The sequence below is a fragment of the Saccopteryx bilineata genome, chromosome 7 (assembly GCF_036850765.1).
Source record: "Saccopteryx bilineata isolate mSacBil1 chromosome 7, mSacBil1_pri_phased_curated, whole genome shotgun sequence".
Taxonomy (NCBI): Eukaryota; Metazoa; Chordata; class Mammalia; order Chiroptera; family Emballonuridae; genus Saccopteryx; species Saccopteryx bilineata.
Genome location: NC_089496.1, coordinates 85,231,217 through 85,250,094, shown reverse-complemented (window position 1 = coordinate 85,250,094; position 18,878 = coordinate 85,231,217). Strand labels below are relative to the sequence as shown.

General features: G+C 43.0%; 1 protein-coding gene across 1 annotated transcript in view; it reads right to left on the bottom strand.

The window, feature by feature from the left end:
• The window catches only part of PI4K2A (phosphatidylinositol 4-kinase type 2 alpha), a 37,688-nt gene that overhangs the window by 6,391 nt on the left and 12,419 nt on the right, over window positions 1–18,878 (bottom strand). The window contains exons 3-8 of the mRNA XM_066239090.1: window positions 15,266–15,397; window positions 14,719–14,872; window positions 6,266–6,327; window positions 3,488–3,587; window positions 2,331–2,464; window positions 1,764–1,823 (exon numbers count right to left, since the gene is read on the bottom strand). Of these exons, the coding sequence (XP_066095187.1) occupies window positions 1,764–1,823; window positions 2,331–2,464; window positions 3,488–3,587; window positions 6,266–6,327; window positions 14,719–14,872; window positions 15,266–15,397 (642 nt within the window). The remainder of the gene's footprint in view (window positions 1–1,763; window positions 1,824–2,330; window positions 2,465–3,487; window positions 3,588–6,265; window positions 6,328–14,718; window positions 14,873–15,265; window positions 15,398–18,878) is intronic.

The window sequence follows — 18,878 nt, the reverse complement described above, 5'->3', positions numbered from 1 at the left end:
CTGTGTGCCCTGACTGGGAATCAAACCCGGGACATCCATACACCAGGCCAATGTTCTATCACTGAGCTAACTGGCTAGGGCCAGCTCCTGCATTCTTTATATAACTCCTGGTTAGAAGCCTTTATGGTAACAACTACCACTCGAGTCTCTCTCTGAGGGTTCTTCACTTTTCTCCTTTATCTCAGGGCCCTTATATAGCCCACTGTGTGATTACAGGTGAGGTAGGTAGAGAGTTGTAACCTCCTTTCCTTGCAGTATGTCATATTTCTGTAAGGCAGAGGTTCATTTAGCTTTGATATGTGACTGGTAAGCAAGTGAAGATGTGACTAATATACTGGCCACCTACAAGCTGGGAGGAGCCAGATGCGCACGGAACTTTATGATGTTCAAAATAGCTAACATGTCGAGTATTTCAGTATTGCCAGACTACTCTGTTTTAAATCATTTCTCTCATACTAACCTATTGAGGTAGATGTTGTTATTAATCCCGTATTACAAAGGAAGGCAGTAAAAAAAGAAATGAAGTAACTTGTCCAAGACCTCATAGCTAGTAAATGACAGAGCCAGGATTTAGGGCCAGGATTTAAACCCAGGCACTCTGACCAGTTTGTGCCCTTAACCACCAGGCCATCCCAGCTCTCTTTAAGACTTCAATGTGAATGTCAGTGTCCTACAGAGGCTTTTTTTTTGTTTTTTGGGTTTTTTTTAAGATTTTATTTATTCATTATAGAGAGGGGGGAGAGAGAGAGAGAGAGAGAGAAGGGGGGAAGAGCAGGAAGCATCAACTCCCATATGTGCCTTGACCAGGCAAGCCCAGGGTTTTGAACCGGCAACCTCAGCGTTTCCAGGATGACGCTTTATCCACTGTGCCACCACAGGTCAGGCTCCTACAGAGTTTTAAAAGAAGTTTCCAAGCATATTCTTTAATGTGCTTTGGAAGATCAATAACGCCCTGGGAGTTGCCTTAGCTCTCTTTGAAGGTGAAGTGGAAAAAGAATTAATATGACTTATAACTATAACAAAATAAATTATAACCATAGTCAATATTTGAGTGTTTATTATGTGCCAGGCATTGTTTTTACTAAATACTTGAAGGCTTACTGTATTAAATTTTTAAAATTAATTTTCAGAGAAAGAGGAAGGGAGAAAGAAACATTGATTTGTTTTTCCACTCAATTATGAATTCATTGGTTGATTCTCCCCCCCCCCATTGGTTGAATCTTATATGTATCCTGCCTAGAGATCAAACCCACAACCTTGTTATATCCAGATGATGCTCTAACCAACTGAGCTACCCAGCCAGGGTTTAAACACTTGCTATGCATTATCTCATGTAATACTCTGGCCAACTCTGCAAAACACTTTACTGTCCCATTTTATAAACAAGGAAGCAGAGTCTCTTGCCCAAGGCCACAGAGCATATTAGCAGTAAAGCAGTCTGATTTCAGCGCCTAGCTCTTAACCACCAAGGCATATGGTCTGCCTTGAGCAACTTGAGGACAAGGGACTGCTGGGTACATTTACCAATGAACTGTCCAGCAAATAACAGGAGAAGTAAGCACAGAGTAAGTGCATCACCAACTACTAGATACCCTGGAAGGGGTGGGAGACTAGGGAAAGCTGCCTTTCCTCTCATGTGTTACTACAGTCACAATGACTTATGACATAGACTAATAAAATACAATCTTTACACATTTACTCAAAATGAGCATATAACCCTCCCAGAGGGATTCCAGGGATGACACCAGATGTCCTTGGCTTACCTGTCCCCGCATGACAGCAATCTGCTTATGGAACTGACCCCTGTCGAAACCAGGATCTTTCTGCAAAGGCAAGGAAGGCAGTAGGAGATGGAACCTGCATGAATCCCTCCGAAGAACCCATTTTCCTAACCCAATTAGAAACTTGCTAATAAACAAAACCTACACAAGGCTTATGAGGCTTAGTGAAGTTAACTACAACCCCCAAACTCCCTGATTCACAGTTTGGGGAAACAGAGAACAAGTAAAGACCTTGTCCTGAGTCTCATTACTAACTCTAAAGAACTCCTGGATCCACTATTCCATTTGAAATAAGAGCTCTGCAGATATACTGCAGTCACATGACACACAGGATAAACACCAGTGTGATTCATCACAGCTGCCAGTGTTTTTCAAACCAATCCAAACTAGATGTTGTGGTCCACATGTGGGAATCTTGTTCTTCAAGGGCTAATAGAAGTCAGAAGGGTGTTAGCCTTGCTCTCTTGAGCTTGTAGTAAGATCAATTAGAAAAACCTTTCAGAATTCCTTCTTCTATATGGTTATAAGGCTGACGTTTCCAGGGCTAACCTTGAAGAGTTCATATAGGTCCTCTTCCAAGTCCCTCACGAAGTTAGGGTCCGAGATCTTTGGAAGAATCAGATCTTTGATCTCCTGAGAGAATGGGACTTTTGCCTGGGGCAACCAGGCCCAGTAAAAAGGATCTGAAAAGAGCAAAGGTGGTATTGAAAGAAAGCCTGCCCATCTCTTCCTCGATATACAACAGAAAAGTTACAAGAGCTGTGAACCCTAAAGGTTACACAGTAAGTGGAGGAACTAGTGTTCAAACCCAGGTCGGCCTAGTCTCAGAGCTTGTACTTTCCCAGATATTACATGACCTTCCAAGACACAAGGCTATCTAGAAATCAATGACCCTGAGACACTGAGATACTCACTCTGAAAAGACAAACTAGTGCTGCAAAGGGTTTAGTGACCCCCCACCTGTATCTCTACCTCTTTTTAAAAGTTTCTCAGGCCTGACCAGGTGGTGGCGCAGTGGATAGAGTGTCAGACTGGGATGAAGAGAGCCCAGGTTCGAGACCCCAAGGTCGCCAGCTTGAGCGTGGGCTCATCTGGTTTGAGCAAAGCTCACCAGTTTGGACCCAAAGTCGCTGGCTCCAGCAAGGGGTTACTCAGCCTGCTGAAGGCCCGCAGTCAAGACACATATGAGAAAGCAATCAATGAACAACTAAGGTGTTGCAATGAAAAACTGATGACTGATGCTTCTCATCTCTCTCCGTTCCTGTCTGTCTGTCCCTATCTATCCCTCTCTCTGTAGAAAAAAAAAAAAAAAAGTTTCTCAGTTATAATAGGGCAAGAGCTGGTTTCCAGGATGTTAGCAAGTAAGACAGAACACGGAAAACAGCTTGTATTTAAACAGAAATAGAATTTTAAAAAAAGACAGTCCTCAGAAGGAATAAGAAAAATGCAAAGCAGAGATGAGAAAACTCAACTCTCTGCTTCTAATGGGAATAATATGGGGTAAAAATTACAATACTAGCTTAATTATGGAGTTGTTGCTATGTGCCAGTCGTGCTAAAGTGCATGGGCTGCATTATTTCATTACTTCTTCATTTCATTCCTACTTCGTAGGAACAATCCTATGATACAGGTATTATTACCTACCTTGCACAGATAAGCAAACTGAGACCTAGTAAGAAAAGAGACACAGTGGTCTTGAGACTTACATGCCCTCCAGGAGTCAGGATGCTTCAGGGGGAAAGCCAGTCCATTGTCAATGGCAGCCACCTTGATAACAGGCTCCTTCACCACCACCCAGTCTGTGTCCTGAAAAGCAAGAAAAAACTAAATATTTAGGGGCCCATGTGCCTCAGGCCCTTAAAAGTAGTAGCAAAACACCCCATCTCATCCTCCTCAAGCACCAATCCTTATTCAACCTCTGAACTGGTTTCCACATTGTTACTCAGCACATTTATGGCACCTCTGACTTGGCTTGTTCAAGCCCCTTTCTGGTCTTAGAAAAGGTGCACTTGACCTGTGGTGGCGCAGTGGATACAGCACTGACCTGGAATGCTGAGGTCACTGGCTTGAACCCCGAGCTTACCTGGTCAAGGCACATACTGAGAAGCAACTACTAACAGCTGATGCTTCCTATTCCTCCTCTTCCTTTCTCTCTTTCTCTCTCTAAAATCAATAAATAAAATCTTAAAAAAAAAAAAAAAAGGCGTACTGCCCTAGGAGTTGCCATAGTCCTTGGTAAGAAGGGAACTGACAATAACAAAAGATACCTAGAAGCCATTCCTCCCAGGGAAAGGCAACGCGATTCCTGAGGCTATGAAAAAAAGAACTACAAATCAACGTCCGTTGGTCAAAGTCCTTCTGTGTGGACCCTGACTCAGACGCCACCTCACTGGTGGTGACCATATCTTTCCAGTGAGATATCAGGACCATGGAAGATAACAGGTGGCTGCTCCTGCACACAGGAGTCTGTTCCCTGCTTCAGTGATATAGAAAAAGGACAAGGACAAGAGCTGAATGCAAAAAGAGTGGGGCAGGCTACCTGGGACAGCCCATGACTGTCTACTTGGCTCCATGCTTCAGGTTCACTGGTGCCATCAGAGGAACAGGCAATATAGGTCCAGGACGCCTGCATCAAAACCCCCTGGGATACCTTATTCAAAGTACGAAATCCTGAGTTTTATCCAACATAATGGGGGAAAGCCTTGAAGAATCTGTACTACTTTCAATAAGCTCTTCAGGTAATTCTGAGGTCTAAATTTAAGAACGACTATTAAAAAAGGAAGTAAAAATATTATGAGGATGTGAGAACTAACCTTATTATGGTAAACATTTCACAATATATACATGAATCACATTGTCCTTGGCCGGGTACTTCAGTTGGTTAGGGTGATGTCCCAAAACACCAAAGTTGTAGGTTTGATCTCTCGCCAGGACACACACAGAATCAACCAATGAATGCATGAATAAGTGGAACAAGAAAGCGATGATTCTTTCTTCCCCTTCCTGTCTCTCTCTCAAATCAGTAATTTTTAAAAATCATAATATCGTACACCTTAAACTTATATAATGCTATCTGTAATTATATATCAATAAAGCTGGAAGGAAAAGAAAACATTATGAGGAATAAAAACCAATCTCACTTTCTCCTTCTCCAGGTAGCCTCCTCATTAATTTTTATTTATTTACTTATGTATTTATTTATTTATTTATTTTGGTGAGAGGAGGGAGACAGTGAGGCAAACTTCCTCATGTGCCCTGACCAGGATCCACCTGGAGGCCATGGGCCAATGCCCAAGTACTGAGCAATTTTTAGCACCTGAGGCTGTCATGCTCCCCCAGAGCTATCCTCAGTGCCCAGGGCCACACTCGAACTAATTGAGCCACTGACTGTGGGAAGGGAAGAGAGAGAGAAGGTAGGGTAGGGGAGAAGCAGATGGTTGCTTCTCCTGTGTGCCCTGACCGGGAATCGAACCTGGACATCCATACACCAGGCTAAGGGTCTATCCACTGCGCCGCCGGCCAGGGCCCCCATTAATATTTTTAAATGTTCAGATTGAACATGGTTAGAGAAGTGTAGTGAAGTACAGAAAGAATGAGAGTAAAGAAAGTTGCAGGAAGCAACTTTCTCTAAACTGATGTTCTTTGGAATTATGGTCCGTTGCGAAAAAAGTGTTCCACAGTCAAAAAAGTATAGAAATCACCAGTGCAATCAAAATTAAACAGGTTCATTTAATGTACAACTTCTCAGACCTTTACTATGCTACTGTGCAATGTGGATCGCTAAGGCATAAAGCATGTCCCAAATTAATCTGAATTTTTCTTCATTCTATTTCCATTAACATCATTTAGTAATATATTCCTTAAAAAACAGAGAGAAACTCTACTAAACATTAATCTATAAATTTAAATTTTTTGAGACAGTAGGAAGGAGAAGAAGAGAGAAGGAAGGAGAGGGAGAGAGGAAGAGGAAAAGGGGAAAGAGGGAGAGGGGGAAAGAGGAAGAAAGGGGGAGAGGAGGGAGGGAAGGAAGAGAGAGAGAAGCATCAATTTTTTGTTCCACTTATGCATTCATTGGTTGAGTCATTTTATTAGTTTTTAAGATTTCATTTATTGATTTTAGAGAGAAAACAGAGAGAGAGAAAGGCAGCAGAGGGCAGGGGGAGTTGGAGTGGGAAGCATCAACTTATAGTTGCTTCTCATATGTGCCTTGACAGGGCAAGCCCAGGGTTTTGAACCAGCAACCTCAGCATTCCACGTCAACACTTTATTCACTGAGCCTCCATAGGTCAGGATCATTGGTTGCTTCTTATCGGTGTCCTGACCAGGGATCGAACCCGCAACCTTGGCATATTGGGATGATGCTCTAACCAACTGAGCTACTGGGCCAGGGCTTAATCTAGCAATCTTAAATATGTTACTCTAATTCTTCTGAATGCTTATAATCTACCTCATCCTATTCTTCAAGATATAAATGAACCTCTTACCCGAGAGCCAGAACTATCCATTGGATAGTCATATTTAATCAGCCAGTTGTCATTGCCACGATCTGTGTAAACAGAAAACATAAAGTTACCAAAAAAAAAAAACAAAAAAAAAAACAGGTAGGGGGCAACTTTCATTTTCATGGTAGACTAGGTGTATTTTGAACACTTGGACTAATTATTCTACTTAAAACAACTGCAAAATATAAAGTTTTAAAATGTCTCTTGAAGACTTTGGAGATTTTAACAAGATCATTAAGAGTTAAAGTATCAACAGCGGTAGAGCGTCGGCCTGGCGTGCGGGGGACCCGGGTTCGATTCTCGGCCAGGGCACATAGGAGAAGCGCCCATTTGCTTCTCTACTCCCACCCCCTCCTTCCTCTCTGTCTCTCTCTTCCCCTCCCGCAGCCAAGACTCCATTGGAGCAAAGATGGCCCGGGCGCTGGGATGGCTCCTTGGCCTCTGCCCCAGGCACTAGAGTGGCTCTGGTCATGGCAGAGCGACGCCCCGGAGGGGCAGAGCATCGCCCCCTGGTGGGCAGAGCATCGTGCCAGGTGGATCCCGGTCGGGCGCATGCGGGAGTCTGTCTGACTGTCTCTCCCCGTTTCCAGCTTCAGAAAAATACAAAAAAAAAAAAAAGAGTTAAAGTATCAAGATCTGGAAGAGAAAGGAAATCCAGAGGGAGTCCAGCATCTGTGGCTTCTTTTCCTACAGAGCACCTGATGAGTTGGGAAGAGGCTAAGAGGTAGAATGACTGGTTCATTATTCTGCTTATTTGTGTATGTTCAAAAGTCTCCATAATTGTCATTAGTGACACAGTATGTCTTACAGTTTTATATGTGTTTGTATATGCATACATACATACATATACATATATAATTTATTTCTTTTCTTTTTTTTTTTTTTTTGCATTTCTTTGAAGCTGGAAACAGGGAGAGACAGTCAGACAGACTCCCGCATGCGCCCGACCGGGATCCACCCGGCACGCCCACCATGGGGCGACGCTCTGCCCACCAGGGGGCGATGCTCTGCCCATCCTGGGTGTCGCCATGTTGCGACCAGAGCCACTCTAGCGCCTGAGGCAGAGGCCAAGGAGCCATCCCCAGCGCCCGGGCCATCTTTGCTCCAATGGAGCCTCGGCTGCGGGAGGGGAAGAGAGAGACAGAGAGGAAGGCGCGGCGGAGGGGTGGAGAAGCAAATGGGCTCTTCTCCTGTGTGCCCTGGCCAGGAATCGAACCCGGGTCCTCCGCACGCTAGGCCGACACTCTACCGCTGAGCCAACCGGCCAGGGCTACATATATAATTTAAACACATAACAATAACAGTTTAAAAGTCTGTAGGTAAATGGAGCTAAGGGGTTCTAAGATCTTTGCATTGTCCAAGAAAATACTAAAGGTACCAATTAGTATTAGATTTGGAGAAGAAAGGATTCAGATTGTAACCTTTAAGGTAACCACCAAAAGAAAAGACAAGGCATATACATACTACTTCTATGCTAAAAGAGGAAGGATATCAAATGATTATAAAATAATAAAAGAAAATAAGGAAGAAAGAAAGATCACAGTGAGAAAGGGTGAAGAGAAGAAAACAGGCAGAGGCACTCTCCCCGCAGGAAGCACAGCTATGTCTTTCCCTTCTCCCTCACCCCCTCTTCTTCTCCTCAGGCTGTTTTCCTTGCCTTGCTCTTCTTTTTTTTTCCAAGCTCTAAGAGACCCCACTAGACTTGCAACCAGGTTAGCAATGGGCAGCAGCAGCTCATCCTGGCCCAAGCCCCTGCACCAGTCTCCTAAGACCCCCTTTTCTCTGATTTTCCTACTGCATGAACAATAAATCTTGCTTTACTGGCTGAAAAAAAAAACAGGCAGAAAACAAATAATAAGATGGTAGATGAAAAGCCAAACATACCTATATAGACATTATAAAAAAAAATTAAACTAAATGTTCTAACATTAAAATATAACAGTTGTCTCATTGGATAAATAAAATTGACAAACTTTTAGCTATAAAGACTAAGAAGAAGCCTGACCAGGCGGTGGCGCAGTAGATAGAGCGTCGGACTGGGATGCGGAAGGATCCAGGTTCGAGACCCCAAGGTCGCCAGCTTGAGCACGGGCTCATCTGGTTTGAGCAAAAAGCTCACCGGCTTGGACCAAAGGTCGCTGGCTCCAGCAAGGGGTTACTCGGTCTGCTGAAGGCCCATGGTCAAGGCGCATATGAGAAAGCAATCAATGAACAACTAAGGTATCACAATGAAAAATGATGATTGATGCTTCTCATCTCTCTCCATTCCTGTCTGTCTGTCCCTATCTATCCCTCTCTCTGACTCTCTATCTCTAAAAAAAAAAAAAAAAAAAAAAGACTAAGAAGAAAAAAAGAGAACATTCAAATTATTAAAATCAGAAACTGCCCTGGCCGGTTGGCTCAGCGGTAGAGCGTTGGCCTAGCGTGCGGAGGACCTGGGTTCGATTCCAGGCCAGGGCACACAGGAGAAGCACCCATTTGCTTCTCCACCCCTCCGCCGCGCTTTCCTCTCTGTCTCTCTCTTCCGCTCCCGCAGCCAAGGCTCCATTGGAGCAAAGATGGCCCGGGCGCTGGGGATGGCTCTGTGGCCTCTGCCTCAGGCGCTAGAGTGGCTCTGGTCGCAACATGGCGACGCCCAGGATGGGCAGAGCATCGCCTCCTGGTGGGCAGAGCGTCGCCCCATGGTGGGCGTGCCGGGTGGATCCCAGTCGGGCGCATGCGGGAGTCTGTCTGACTGTCTCTCCCTGTTTCCAGCTTCAGAAAAATGAAAAAAAAAAAAAAATCAGAAACTAAAGTGAGGACATTACTACTGAGTCTACAGAATGATAAGAGGGTATTGTGAGTACTTCATGCCAACAAACTGAATAACCTAAATAAAATGAACAAATTCCTAGAAACACAAAACCTACTAAAACTAAACAGACACAGAAAATCTGAGTGGACCTATAACTAGTCAGGAAATTGAATCAGTTATCAAAACTCTAAACAAATAATAACCCTTGACCTGATGACTTCATTGGTGAATTCTACCAAACATTTAAAGAACTAATACCAACCGTCCTCAAACCTCTCCAAAAAATTAAAGAGGAGGGAATACTCCCTAACTCATTCTATAAGGTCAGCATTATTATTTTTTTTTACAGAGACAGAGAGAGTCAGAGAGAGGGATAGATAGGGACAGACAGGAACAGAGAGAGATGAGAAGCATCAATCATCAGTTTTTCGTTGCGACACCTTAGTTGTTCATTGATTGCTTTCTCATATGTGCCTTGACCATGGGGCTACAGCAGACTGAGTAACCCCTTGCTCGAGCCAGCGACCTTGGGTCCAAGTTGCTGAGCTTTGCTCAAACCAGGTGAGCCTGCGCTCAAGCTGATGACCTCGGGGTCTCGAACCTGGGTCCTCCACATCCCAGTCCAAGGCTCTATCCCAGGGGTCCCCAAACTACGGCCCGCGGGCCGCATGCGGCCCCCTGAGGCCATTTATCCGGCCCCTGCCACACTTTTGGAAGGGGCACCTCTTTCATTGGTGGTCAGTGAGAGGAGCACATTGACCATCTCATTAGCCAAAAGCAGGCCCATAGTTCCCATTGAAATACTGGTCAGTTTGTTGATTTAAATTTAGTTGTCTTTATTTATTTATTTATTTATTCTTTATTTTAAATATTGTATTTTTTCCCATTTTTTTTTTTGTTTTTTTTTTTTTTACTTTAAAATAAGATATGTGCAGTGTGCATAGGGATTTGTTCATAGTTTTTTTTATAGTCCGGCCCTCCAATGGTCTGAGGGACAGTGAACTGGCCCCCTGTGTAAAAAGTTTGGGGACCCCTGCTCTATCCACTGCACCACTGCCTGGTCAAGCAAGGCCAGCATTATTTGATGCCAAAGCCAGATAAAGAACAAAAGAAAACTAGAGACCAATATCCCTTATGAATATTGATACAAAAATCCTCAACAAAATACAGCAAACTGAATTCAGCAGCATATTACAAGGATCATATACCATGACCAATATCTACTACTGGAATGTAAGGATGGTTCAACACATGAAAATGGACTGATGTGCCCTGGCTGGTTGGTTCAGTGGATAGAGCATTGGCTCAGCATGAGGAAGTCCTGGGTTGGATCCCAGGTCAGGGCACACATGAGAAGTGACCATCTGCTTTTCTTCCCCTCCCTCTCCCCCTTCTCTCTTTCTTCCCCTCTCATAGTCAGTGGCTTGATTGGTTCAAGCATCAGAACTAAGAATAGCTAGGTTGACTCAAGCATGGTCCCAGGTGGGGGCTGCCAGGTCGATCCCAGTTGGAGTAGATGTGGGCATCTGTCTATTTCCCCTCCTCTCACTTAAAAAAAAAGAAAAAAAATGGATCAATGTAAAACATCACATTAACAAACTAATGATCTCAATTGATATAGAAAAAGCATCAGAAAAAACTCAACATACATTCATGATAAAAACACTTGATGAGCTAGTATTAGAAGGAAATCCTGCCTGACCTGTGGTGGCGCAGTGGATAAAGCATCAACCTGGAACGCTGAGGTTGCTGGTTTGAAACCCTGGGATTACCCGGTCAAGGCACATATGGGAGTTGATGCTTCCTGCTCCTCCCCCCTTTCTCTCTCTCTCTCTCTCTCTCACTCTCTCTCTCTCTCTCTACTCCTTCTCTCCTCTCTAAAATGAATAAAGTCTTTAAAAATAAAAAATAAAAAGAAGGAAACCCCTTCCACATAATAAAAGTCATATGTGAAAAACCCATTCTCAATGGTGAAAAAACCAAAAATTTTCCCTCTAAGATTTAGAACAAGACACAGATGCCCACTTACACGACTTCCATTTTATATACTACTGGAAGACCAGAGCAATTATACAAGAAAAAGAAATAACAATCATCCAAAGTCAGAAAGAAATAGGTAAAATTATCTCTCTTGGCAGATAATGTAACTGTATATGTAGAAACCCTAAAAATTCCACAAAACACTGTTAGAACTAATTGATAAATTCAGCAAAGCATCAGGATACAAAGTCAACACACAACAACCAGTTGCATTTCTATGCAGTAACAATGAACAATCCAAAAAGAAAATTAAGAAAACAACTGTTTACAATAGCATCAAGAAGAATAAAATAGTTAGAAATTAACTAAGGAGGTTAAAGACCTATATAGTGAAAATGACAAAACATTGCTGAAAGAAATTAAAAAAGACACAAATAAGTGGAAAGATATCCCATATTCATAGACTGGAAGACAATATTGTTAAGATGTCAACAACAGCCTGACCAGGTGGTGGCGCAGTGGCTAGAGCATCGAACTGGGAGGCAGAAGACCCAGGTTCGAAACCCCTAGGTTGCAGGCTTGAGCACAGGCTCATCTAGCTTGAGCGCTCACCAGGTTTAGTGTGGGGCCGCTGGCTTGAGCATGGGTTCATACATATGACCCCATGGTCGCTGGCTTGAGCACACAGGTCACTGGCTTGAAGCCTAAGGCAGGTGTAGTCAACCTTTTTGTAGTATACCTACCGCACACTTTTGTTTCTCTGTTAGTAGTAAAATTTTCTAACCACCCACTGGTTCCACAGCAATGGTGATTTATAAAGTAGGGAAGTAACTTTACTTTATAAAATTTATAAAGCAGAGTTACAGCAAGTTAAAGCATATAATAATAATTACTTACCAAGTACTTTATGTCAGATTTTCACTAAGTTTGGCAGAATAAATCTTTATAAAACAACTTACTATAGTTAAATCTATCTTTTTATTTTGGTTGCTCCACTACCGCCCACCATGAAAGTTGGAACGCCCACTAGTGGGCGGTAGGGACCAGGTTGACTACCACTGGCCTAAGGTCACTGGCCTGAGCAAGGGGTTACTCTCTCTGCTGTAGCCCTCCCTCCCTCCCCATCAAGGCATATATGAGAAAGCAATCAATGAACAACTAAGATGCTACAACGAATTAATACTTCTCATTTTTCTCCCTTCCTGTCTGTCCCTGTCTGTTCCTCTCTCTGTCTCTGTCAAAAAAAAAGTCAACAATAGCTGAAGCAATCAACAGATTGAATGAAATTCCTATCATAACCACAACAATTGAAGAAACAGAAAAGACCATCCTAAAATTCATATGGAATAAACAGAGACCTTGAATAGCAAAATAATCTAGAAAAAGAACAACAAAGCTAGAGGACTCATACTTCCTGATTTCAAGTTACTACAAAACAGTATGGTATTGAAACACTGTAAAAATAAACAGCCCAATAGAATAGAATAAGAGTCTAGAAATAAATATTTGCATATGTATGATCAAATGATCTTTGACAAGGGTGGCAAGACCATTCAATGGGGAAAAGACAGTCATTTAAACAAAGGTGTTAGGAAAACTCAATAGCCATATGCAAAAGAACGAGGTCAGGCTCTGGCCAGATAGCTTGGTTGGTTAGAGCATCATCCAGAAGAGCAGAGGTTAACAGTTCTATCCTGGTCAGGGCACATACAGGAACAGAGTGATGTTTCTGTCTCTCTCTCTTCCTCTCTCTCTAAAATCAATAAAATAAACATTGAAAAAAAGAAGAGGCTCTGGCCAGTTTGCTCAGTGGTAGAGCATCAGGCCAGTGTGTGGATGTCCTGGGTTCGATTCCTGGTCAGGGCACACAGGAGAAGCACCCATATGCTTCTCCACCTTTCCCCCTCTTGCTTCTTTCTCTCTCCCTCCTTCCCTCCTCCCACTCTTACCTCCTTCCCTCCTGCAACCAAGACTCAACTAGAACAAGCTGGCCCCAGGCACTGAGGATGGCTCCATGACCTCCGCCTCAGGCACTAGAATGACTCTAGTTGCAACGGAGCAAGGGCCCCAGATGGGCAGAGCATCTCCCCCTGGTGAGTTTGCCGGGTGCATCCCGGTCTGGGTGCATCTGGGAGTCTCTCTCTGCCTCCTCTCCTCTAAGATTAAAAAAAAAAAAAAAGAATGAGGTTGGACCCTTCCTAACACCGTTTATAAAAATTAACTCAAAATGGATCCATGACCTAAATCTAAATCTTAAAACTATAAGATTCTTAAGAGAAAAACAGGGGCCCTAGCCAGGTGGCTCACTGGATAAAGCGTCACCCTGGTGCACTGAGGCCCTGGTCAGGGCATGTACGAGAAACAATCAATAAATACACAATAAATGATACAACAATATGGAACAAAGCGTTGATTTCTTTCTCTCTCTCCCCCCTCTTCTTCCTTCTTCTCACACATTAATGGAAAAAATAAAAAATAAAAGGATAAAAACTTCACAATATTGGATTTGGCAATTATTTCTTAGATATAATACCAAAGACACAGAGAACAAAAGAAAAAACAAATTGAATGTTCTGAAAATTTTAAAATTAATGACATCAAAAGACTATCAACAGAGCCTGACCTGTGGTGGCGCAGTGGGATAAAGCATTGACCTGGAAGTGCTGAGGTCGCCGGTTCAAAACCCTGAGCTTGCCTGGTCAAGGCACATATGGGAGTTGATGCTTCCAGCTCCTCCCTCCCTTCTCTCTCTCTGTCTCTCCCTCTCCTCTCTAAAATGAATAAATAAAAAAAACAAACAAACAAAAAAAAAACAACCAAACTTAAAAAAAGACTATCAACAGAGTATAAAAGCAACCTACAGAACAGAAGGGATTGTTTGTAGTTAATTAATTAACATCTAGAATATATAAAGAACTACAACACAACAATAAAACAACCCAATTTGAAGATGGGCAGAGAATTTGAATAGAAAGTTATGTGCAACATAAGTAATCATTTGGGAAATACAAACCAAAACTACAAGGAGATACCACCTCACAAACATTAGGATGACTACTATAAAAAAAACTCTAGATAATAACAAGTGGTGACAAGGATGTGGAGAAACTGAAACTCTTCTGCAATGTCGATGGACATGTAAATGGTACAACTCACTGGACTATTAGTCATAACATGAATGAAACTTGAGGACATTATACTAAATGAAATCAGCCAATCACAAAATGACAAATATTGTGAGAATCCACTTATACGAGGTACTTAAAGACAAAACCGTTCTCTAATAGACCTTGCTGCTACAAGAAGGACTAGGGACAAAGGTTAAGAGTACTTTTATACTCTTCACGTTGCTTCGGAAGGCCAAGCTTGGTGTCCTCTGTCTGGGACCAGGAAAGAAACTAAGATAAAACTTAAATACTGGAAAAAAAAAAAGTAACTACTGGCTCCAGGCCTTCCCACCTCTGATAACAGCACATAATGTGCCTGGGCAAAGCTTGTCTTGGAAAAGTATGCTCTAAGACCTTCCCCAAATGTGCATAACTCTTTGGACTTAGAAAAAACTCATCCTGATAAGGCACTCTGATACCAAGCCCTACAAGGCCCAGGCCTCCCCTGTGCTTCAGCAGCCTGGCACAGGGCAGAGACCACCCACAGGGCTCACCAGTATTGCGGATGATGTAATCCAGCACCACCAACCGCTCAAACTGCAGCTGCAGTTGCCGGTTAGTGTTCTCAGGGAGAGGTTCTGCTTCAAAACGCCTTAGCCAGTAATCTGCGTCTTTGTAACCTTCGACAAAGAGCTGAAATGAACCAACCTGCAACCAAGAAAGAGGAAGAAAGTTATTTCCCTATAGCCCAAGTTCAAAGATCCCAAGAGTAAGCCAGGGTCCCACTAAGGCCCTGTGGATTTTATATCAGAAGAGGAAGATGTTTTCAAGATGTTTATGTCTTCATCTCCTTGCAAATACAGGAGAAAAGGGCTGTGATAGAGATTGCCCAGACAAATTCAAGAAGCCCATCCAAATGGTCCAGAGTAAAGTGAGAAAATTAGCATCTTAGGCCCTTGACAGAAATGAGGAAGACAGGAGCCTCAGGACAGGCTATTCACACGCCCATCTGCAAGTCTGTAGGTACTCTGCTTCACCACTTGAATGGCTATGCCACTATAAATTATCACCTTTAATAAGTCGCATAAGTAAAGTCTATACCTTTGGCGGTAGCCCAATGCGGTTAAACCGCTGTCCAACTTTTGGCACTTTCTCAAGCGCAAGCCGCTTGCCCCTGGATTTCACTCGGTCAATGGCACTATAGTTGAAGGTCTCACTGGCCAGGTGTACTACCTACAGTGGAAAGAGAACAGATACCTAGGTTAGAATCAAATTTGGCCCTGGACGGTGGCTCAGTGGATAGAGCGTCAGCCTGGAGTATGTATGCCCCGGATTCAATTCCTGGTCAAGGCACATAGGAGAAGCAACCATCTGCTTCTCTCCCCTGACCTCCCCCATCTCTCCTTTCCCTCCCACAGCCAGCAGCTTGATTTATTCAAGCATGGCCTTGGGAGCTGAGGATAGCTATGTAGGTCGAATGTGTCAGCCTCAGGTGCTAAAAATAACTCGGCTGATTCAGGCATCAGCACCAGACGGGGTTGCCAGGTGGATCCTGGTCAGGGTACATGAGGGAGTCTGCCTCACTTTCTCCCCTCCTCTCACCTTAAAAAAAAAAAAAAAAGGAATCAAATTTAAGGAATTATCCCACTATAACAGAGAATAGCTTGAGGCTCACCAACACTGTTCCTCTTCCAGGACACACAGTAAGAATATATTTCTCAGCCTTCTTAGCAGCTAAGATAGAGTATATGGCTAGTTTGGACCAATGGAATATTGACAAAGGGATGTATGTACATCACTTCCAGGCATGGCCTCTGATACCTCCTATGATCAGTATCATATTCCCCAATCTCTGGAGCCCTTCATTATAAAGGCTCTTAGATGGCAGAGCCACATCATAGTAGGACTCTAGACCCCATGCCACTACATGGAATGACATGGGATCTAAGAGAGCTGCCTAACTGGCATGGATCTATGAAGTGAGCTAGGAATAAACTATTCCGTTAAACTATTGTGATTCAGGGGTTGTCACTGCAGCTGACGTGAATTATACTGACTAATACAGCTACTTCCTGAGTTAGGAGAAGCCAGCCCAATGCTGGTTTTCTCTCCAAATAAAAACAAATTACAATTTACTCTATTCCCTTTTATTTCCTTTTGAATTTTGTACAATGTGCAATTATTCACATTCAAAAATTTAATATGAAAGTCAGTTTTAATTTTTAAGGATTTGTAATTTATATGCACATTTATGCAGACTATATCTGAAATATTACACAAGAAACTAGTAATGGTAATTGCCTCTGAGGAAGGAAACTGAGTGGCTGGAAGACCATTGTGCCTTCTGATTTTAGAACTAGATGCATGCACTGCCTATTTAAAAAAATTTTAATGGGCATTAATATTTACTTGATTGTCAAATTGTGATGACATCACTGTAATCCATAATCCATATGAACACCTATTATCGCACTGATCACATTGTCTTGTGATCATCCATATGTATATCTAACTTCTCTTTTTTTTTAAACACTAACTTTTCTTTTTTTTTTCTTGTAGGAGAGACAGAGAGAGTCAGAGAGAGGGACAGACAGGAAGGGAGAGAGATGAGAAACATGAATTCTTTGTTGCAGTTCCTTAGTTGTTCATTGACTGATCTCTCATACGTGCCCTGACCGGGAGGCTACAGCAGACCGAGTGATCCCTTGCTTGAGCCAGCGACCTTGGGCTCAAGCTGGTGAGCCTTGCTCAAACCAATTGAGCTCGCACTCAGGCTGGCGACCTCGGGGTATTGAACCTGGGTCCTCCACATCCCAGTCCAATGCTCTATCCACTGCGCCACTGCCTGGTCAGGCTAACTTCTCCCTTAGGACTAATGAAATTAGGGAGGAAGAGAATTCCCAATACCTAACACAGCACCTGGCACATGCTCAAAAATGTTTATTAAGTGAATGAATAAATAAGTCTCAAGCTTCTTTCAGAGACAGCAACAAGTGGATTTTCACATATGTGAAATCAAATTTGTAAGAAAATTCTTTACCTAAGCCTGAAAAATTCATTTGAAATAACCAGTTATTTTGCCACGAATGAGAGAGACAGAAAGGGTAAAATCCAGTGTTAAAGAAATACCTAAATGTATGTGTAGATACTGTAGGATGACATTTTGCCTATGACTCAGGAAGCTCAGGCACAGGCATATAGGCTTTCCTGGCCCTGGCTGGTTAGCTCAGTTGGTTAGAGCATCATCCCGAAATGGAAAGGATGCAGGTTGGATCCCTGGTCAGGGCACACATAGGAAGCAACAAATGAATGCACAACCAAGTGGAACAACAAATGAATGCTTCCCTTCACCTTCTCCTCTCTCTCCCTTTCTCTGTCTCTCTAAAAATCAACCAATCAATAAAAAAATTAAGCCCTGGCCAGTAGCTTGGTTTGTTGGAACTGTCTGTCTCTCCCTGCCTCTCTCTTAAAAAAAGGGGGGGGGAGGCTTTCCTAAGACTACCTTACTAGTTTCCATGGGGAAATCTCAGCTCTTTCAGGCCATAACCACCTTTTCCCACATTAGATTTATTTGTGCAGACTCTTTGTAACAACCCCTTTTTCCCCTATGACTAATGAATCTATCATAACCTGAACCCTTACAGGAAGAGAGAGCAGAATTGCTACTGAGTGAGAATTACAGCCTTAACTATTTGAGGCTCCATTGCAACATGAATCCAATATTAGTGGCAGATGCTCTGATCAACTGGAAAGAGTCCTGTCACAGGGTGAGGAGGCAGGGAGCGAAAGGCCTCCTCTTACAAGTCTCCAGCAGCTGTACGTTAAACTTGCAAAGTTCTAAGTTCTGTCTCATCTGTCTTATACAAGACAAGTATTTTTGTTGTTCCTGACTTTTTTTGTATGTGTGTGTGACAGAGACAGAGAGAGGAACAAATAGGGACAGAGAGACAGGAAGGGAGAGAGACAGGTAATTCTTCATTGTGGCTCCTTAGTTGTTCATTGGTTGCTTTTTCATATGTGCCTTGACCAGGGAGCTACAGCAGAGTGAGTGACCCCTTGCTCAAGCCAGCGACCTTGAGCTTTAAGCCAGAACCCCTGGGCTCAAGTCAGTGACCATGGGGTCATGTCTATGACCCCACGCTCAAGCCAGCAACCCCCACACTCAAGCCAGTGAGCCCGAGCTCAAGCTGGCAATCTGGAGGTTTTGAACCTGGGTCCTCTGCGTCCCCGTCCAAAGTTCTATTCACTGCACCACCGTCTAGTCAGGCATAATTAAGTTTTTTCTTTTTTTAGATTTTATTTATTCATTTTTAGTGAGAGAGGAGAGAGAGAAGGGAGGGAGGAACAGGAAGTATCAACCCCCATATATGCCTTGACCAAGCAAGCACAGTGTTTTGAACCAGTGACCTCAGCATTCCAGGTCGACGCTTTATCCACTGCACCGCCACAGGTCAGGCTGTTCCTGACTTTTTGATTCAAAAGTTTCCCAGGCCTCATTAAGGTTCTCTAATAGGAAAAAAAGAAGACCAGAGATGGGGAAGAAAGAGATTGTGGGGGGGTTGACATTAATGATTAGAACAGCCATAAAAATACCACAGGCTAATAGGTATGGAGCATTTACATTGTACCAGGCACTAAACTATGTGTTTTACATGGATTATTTTGTGTAATCTTAATAGCCACACTATAAAGTACGGACTATTAATATCTCTAT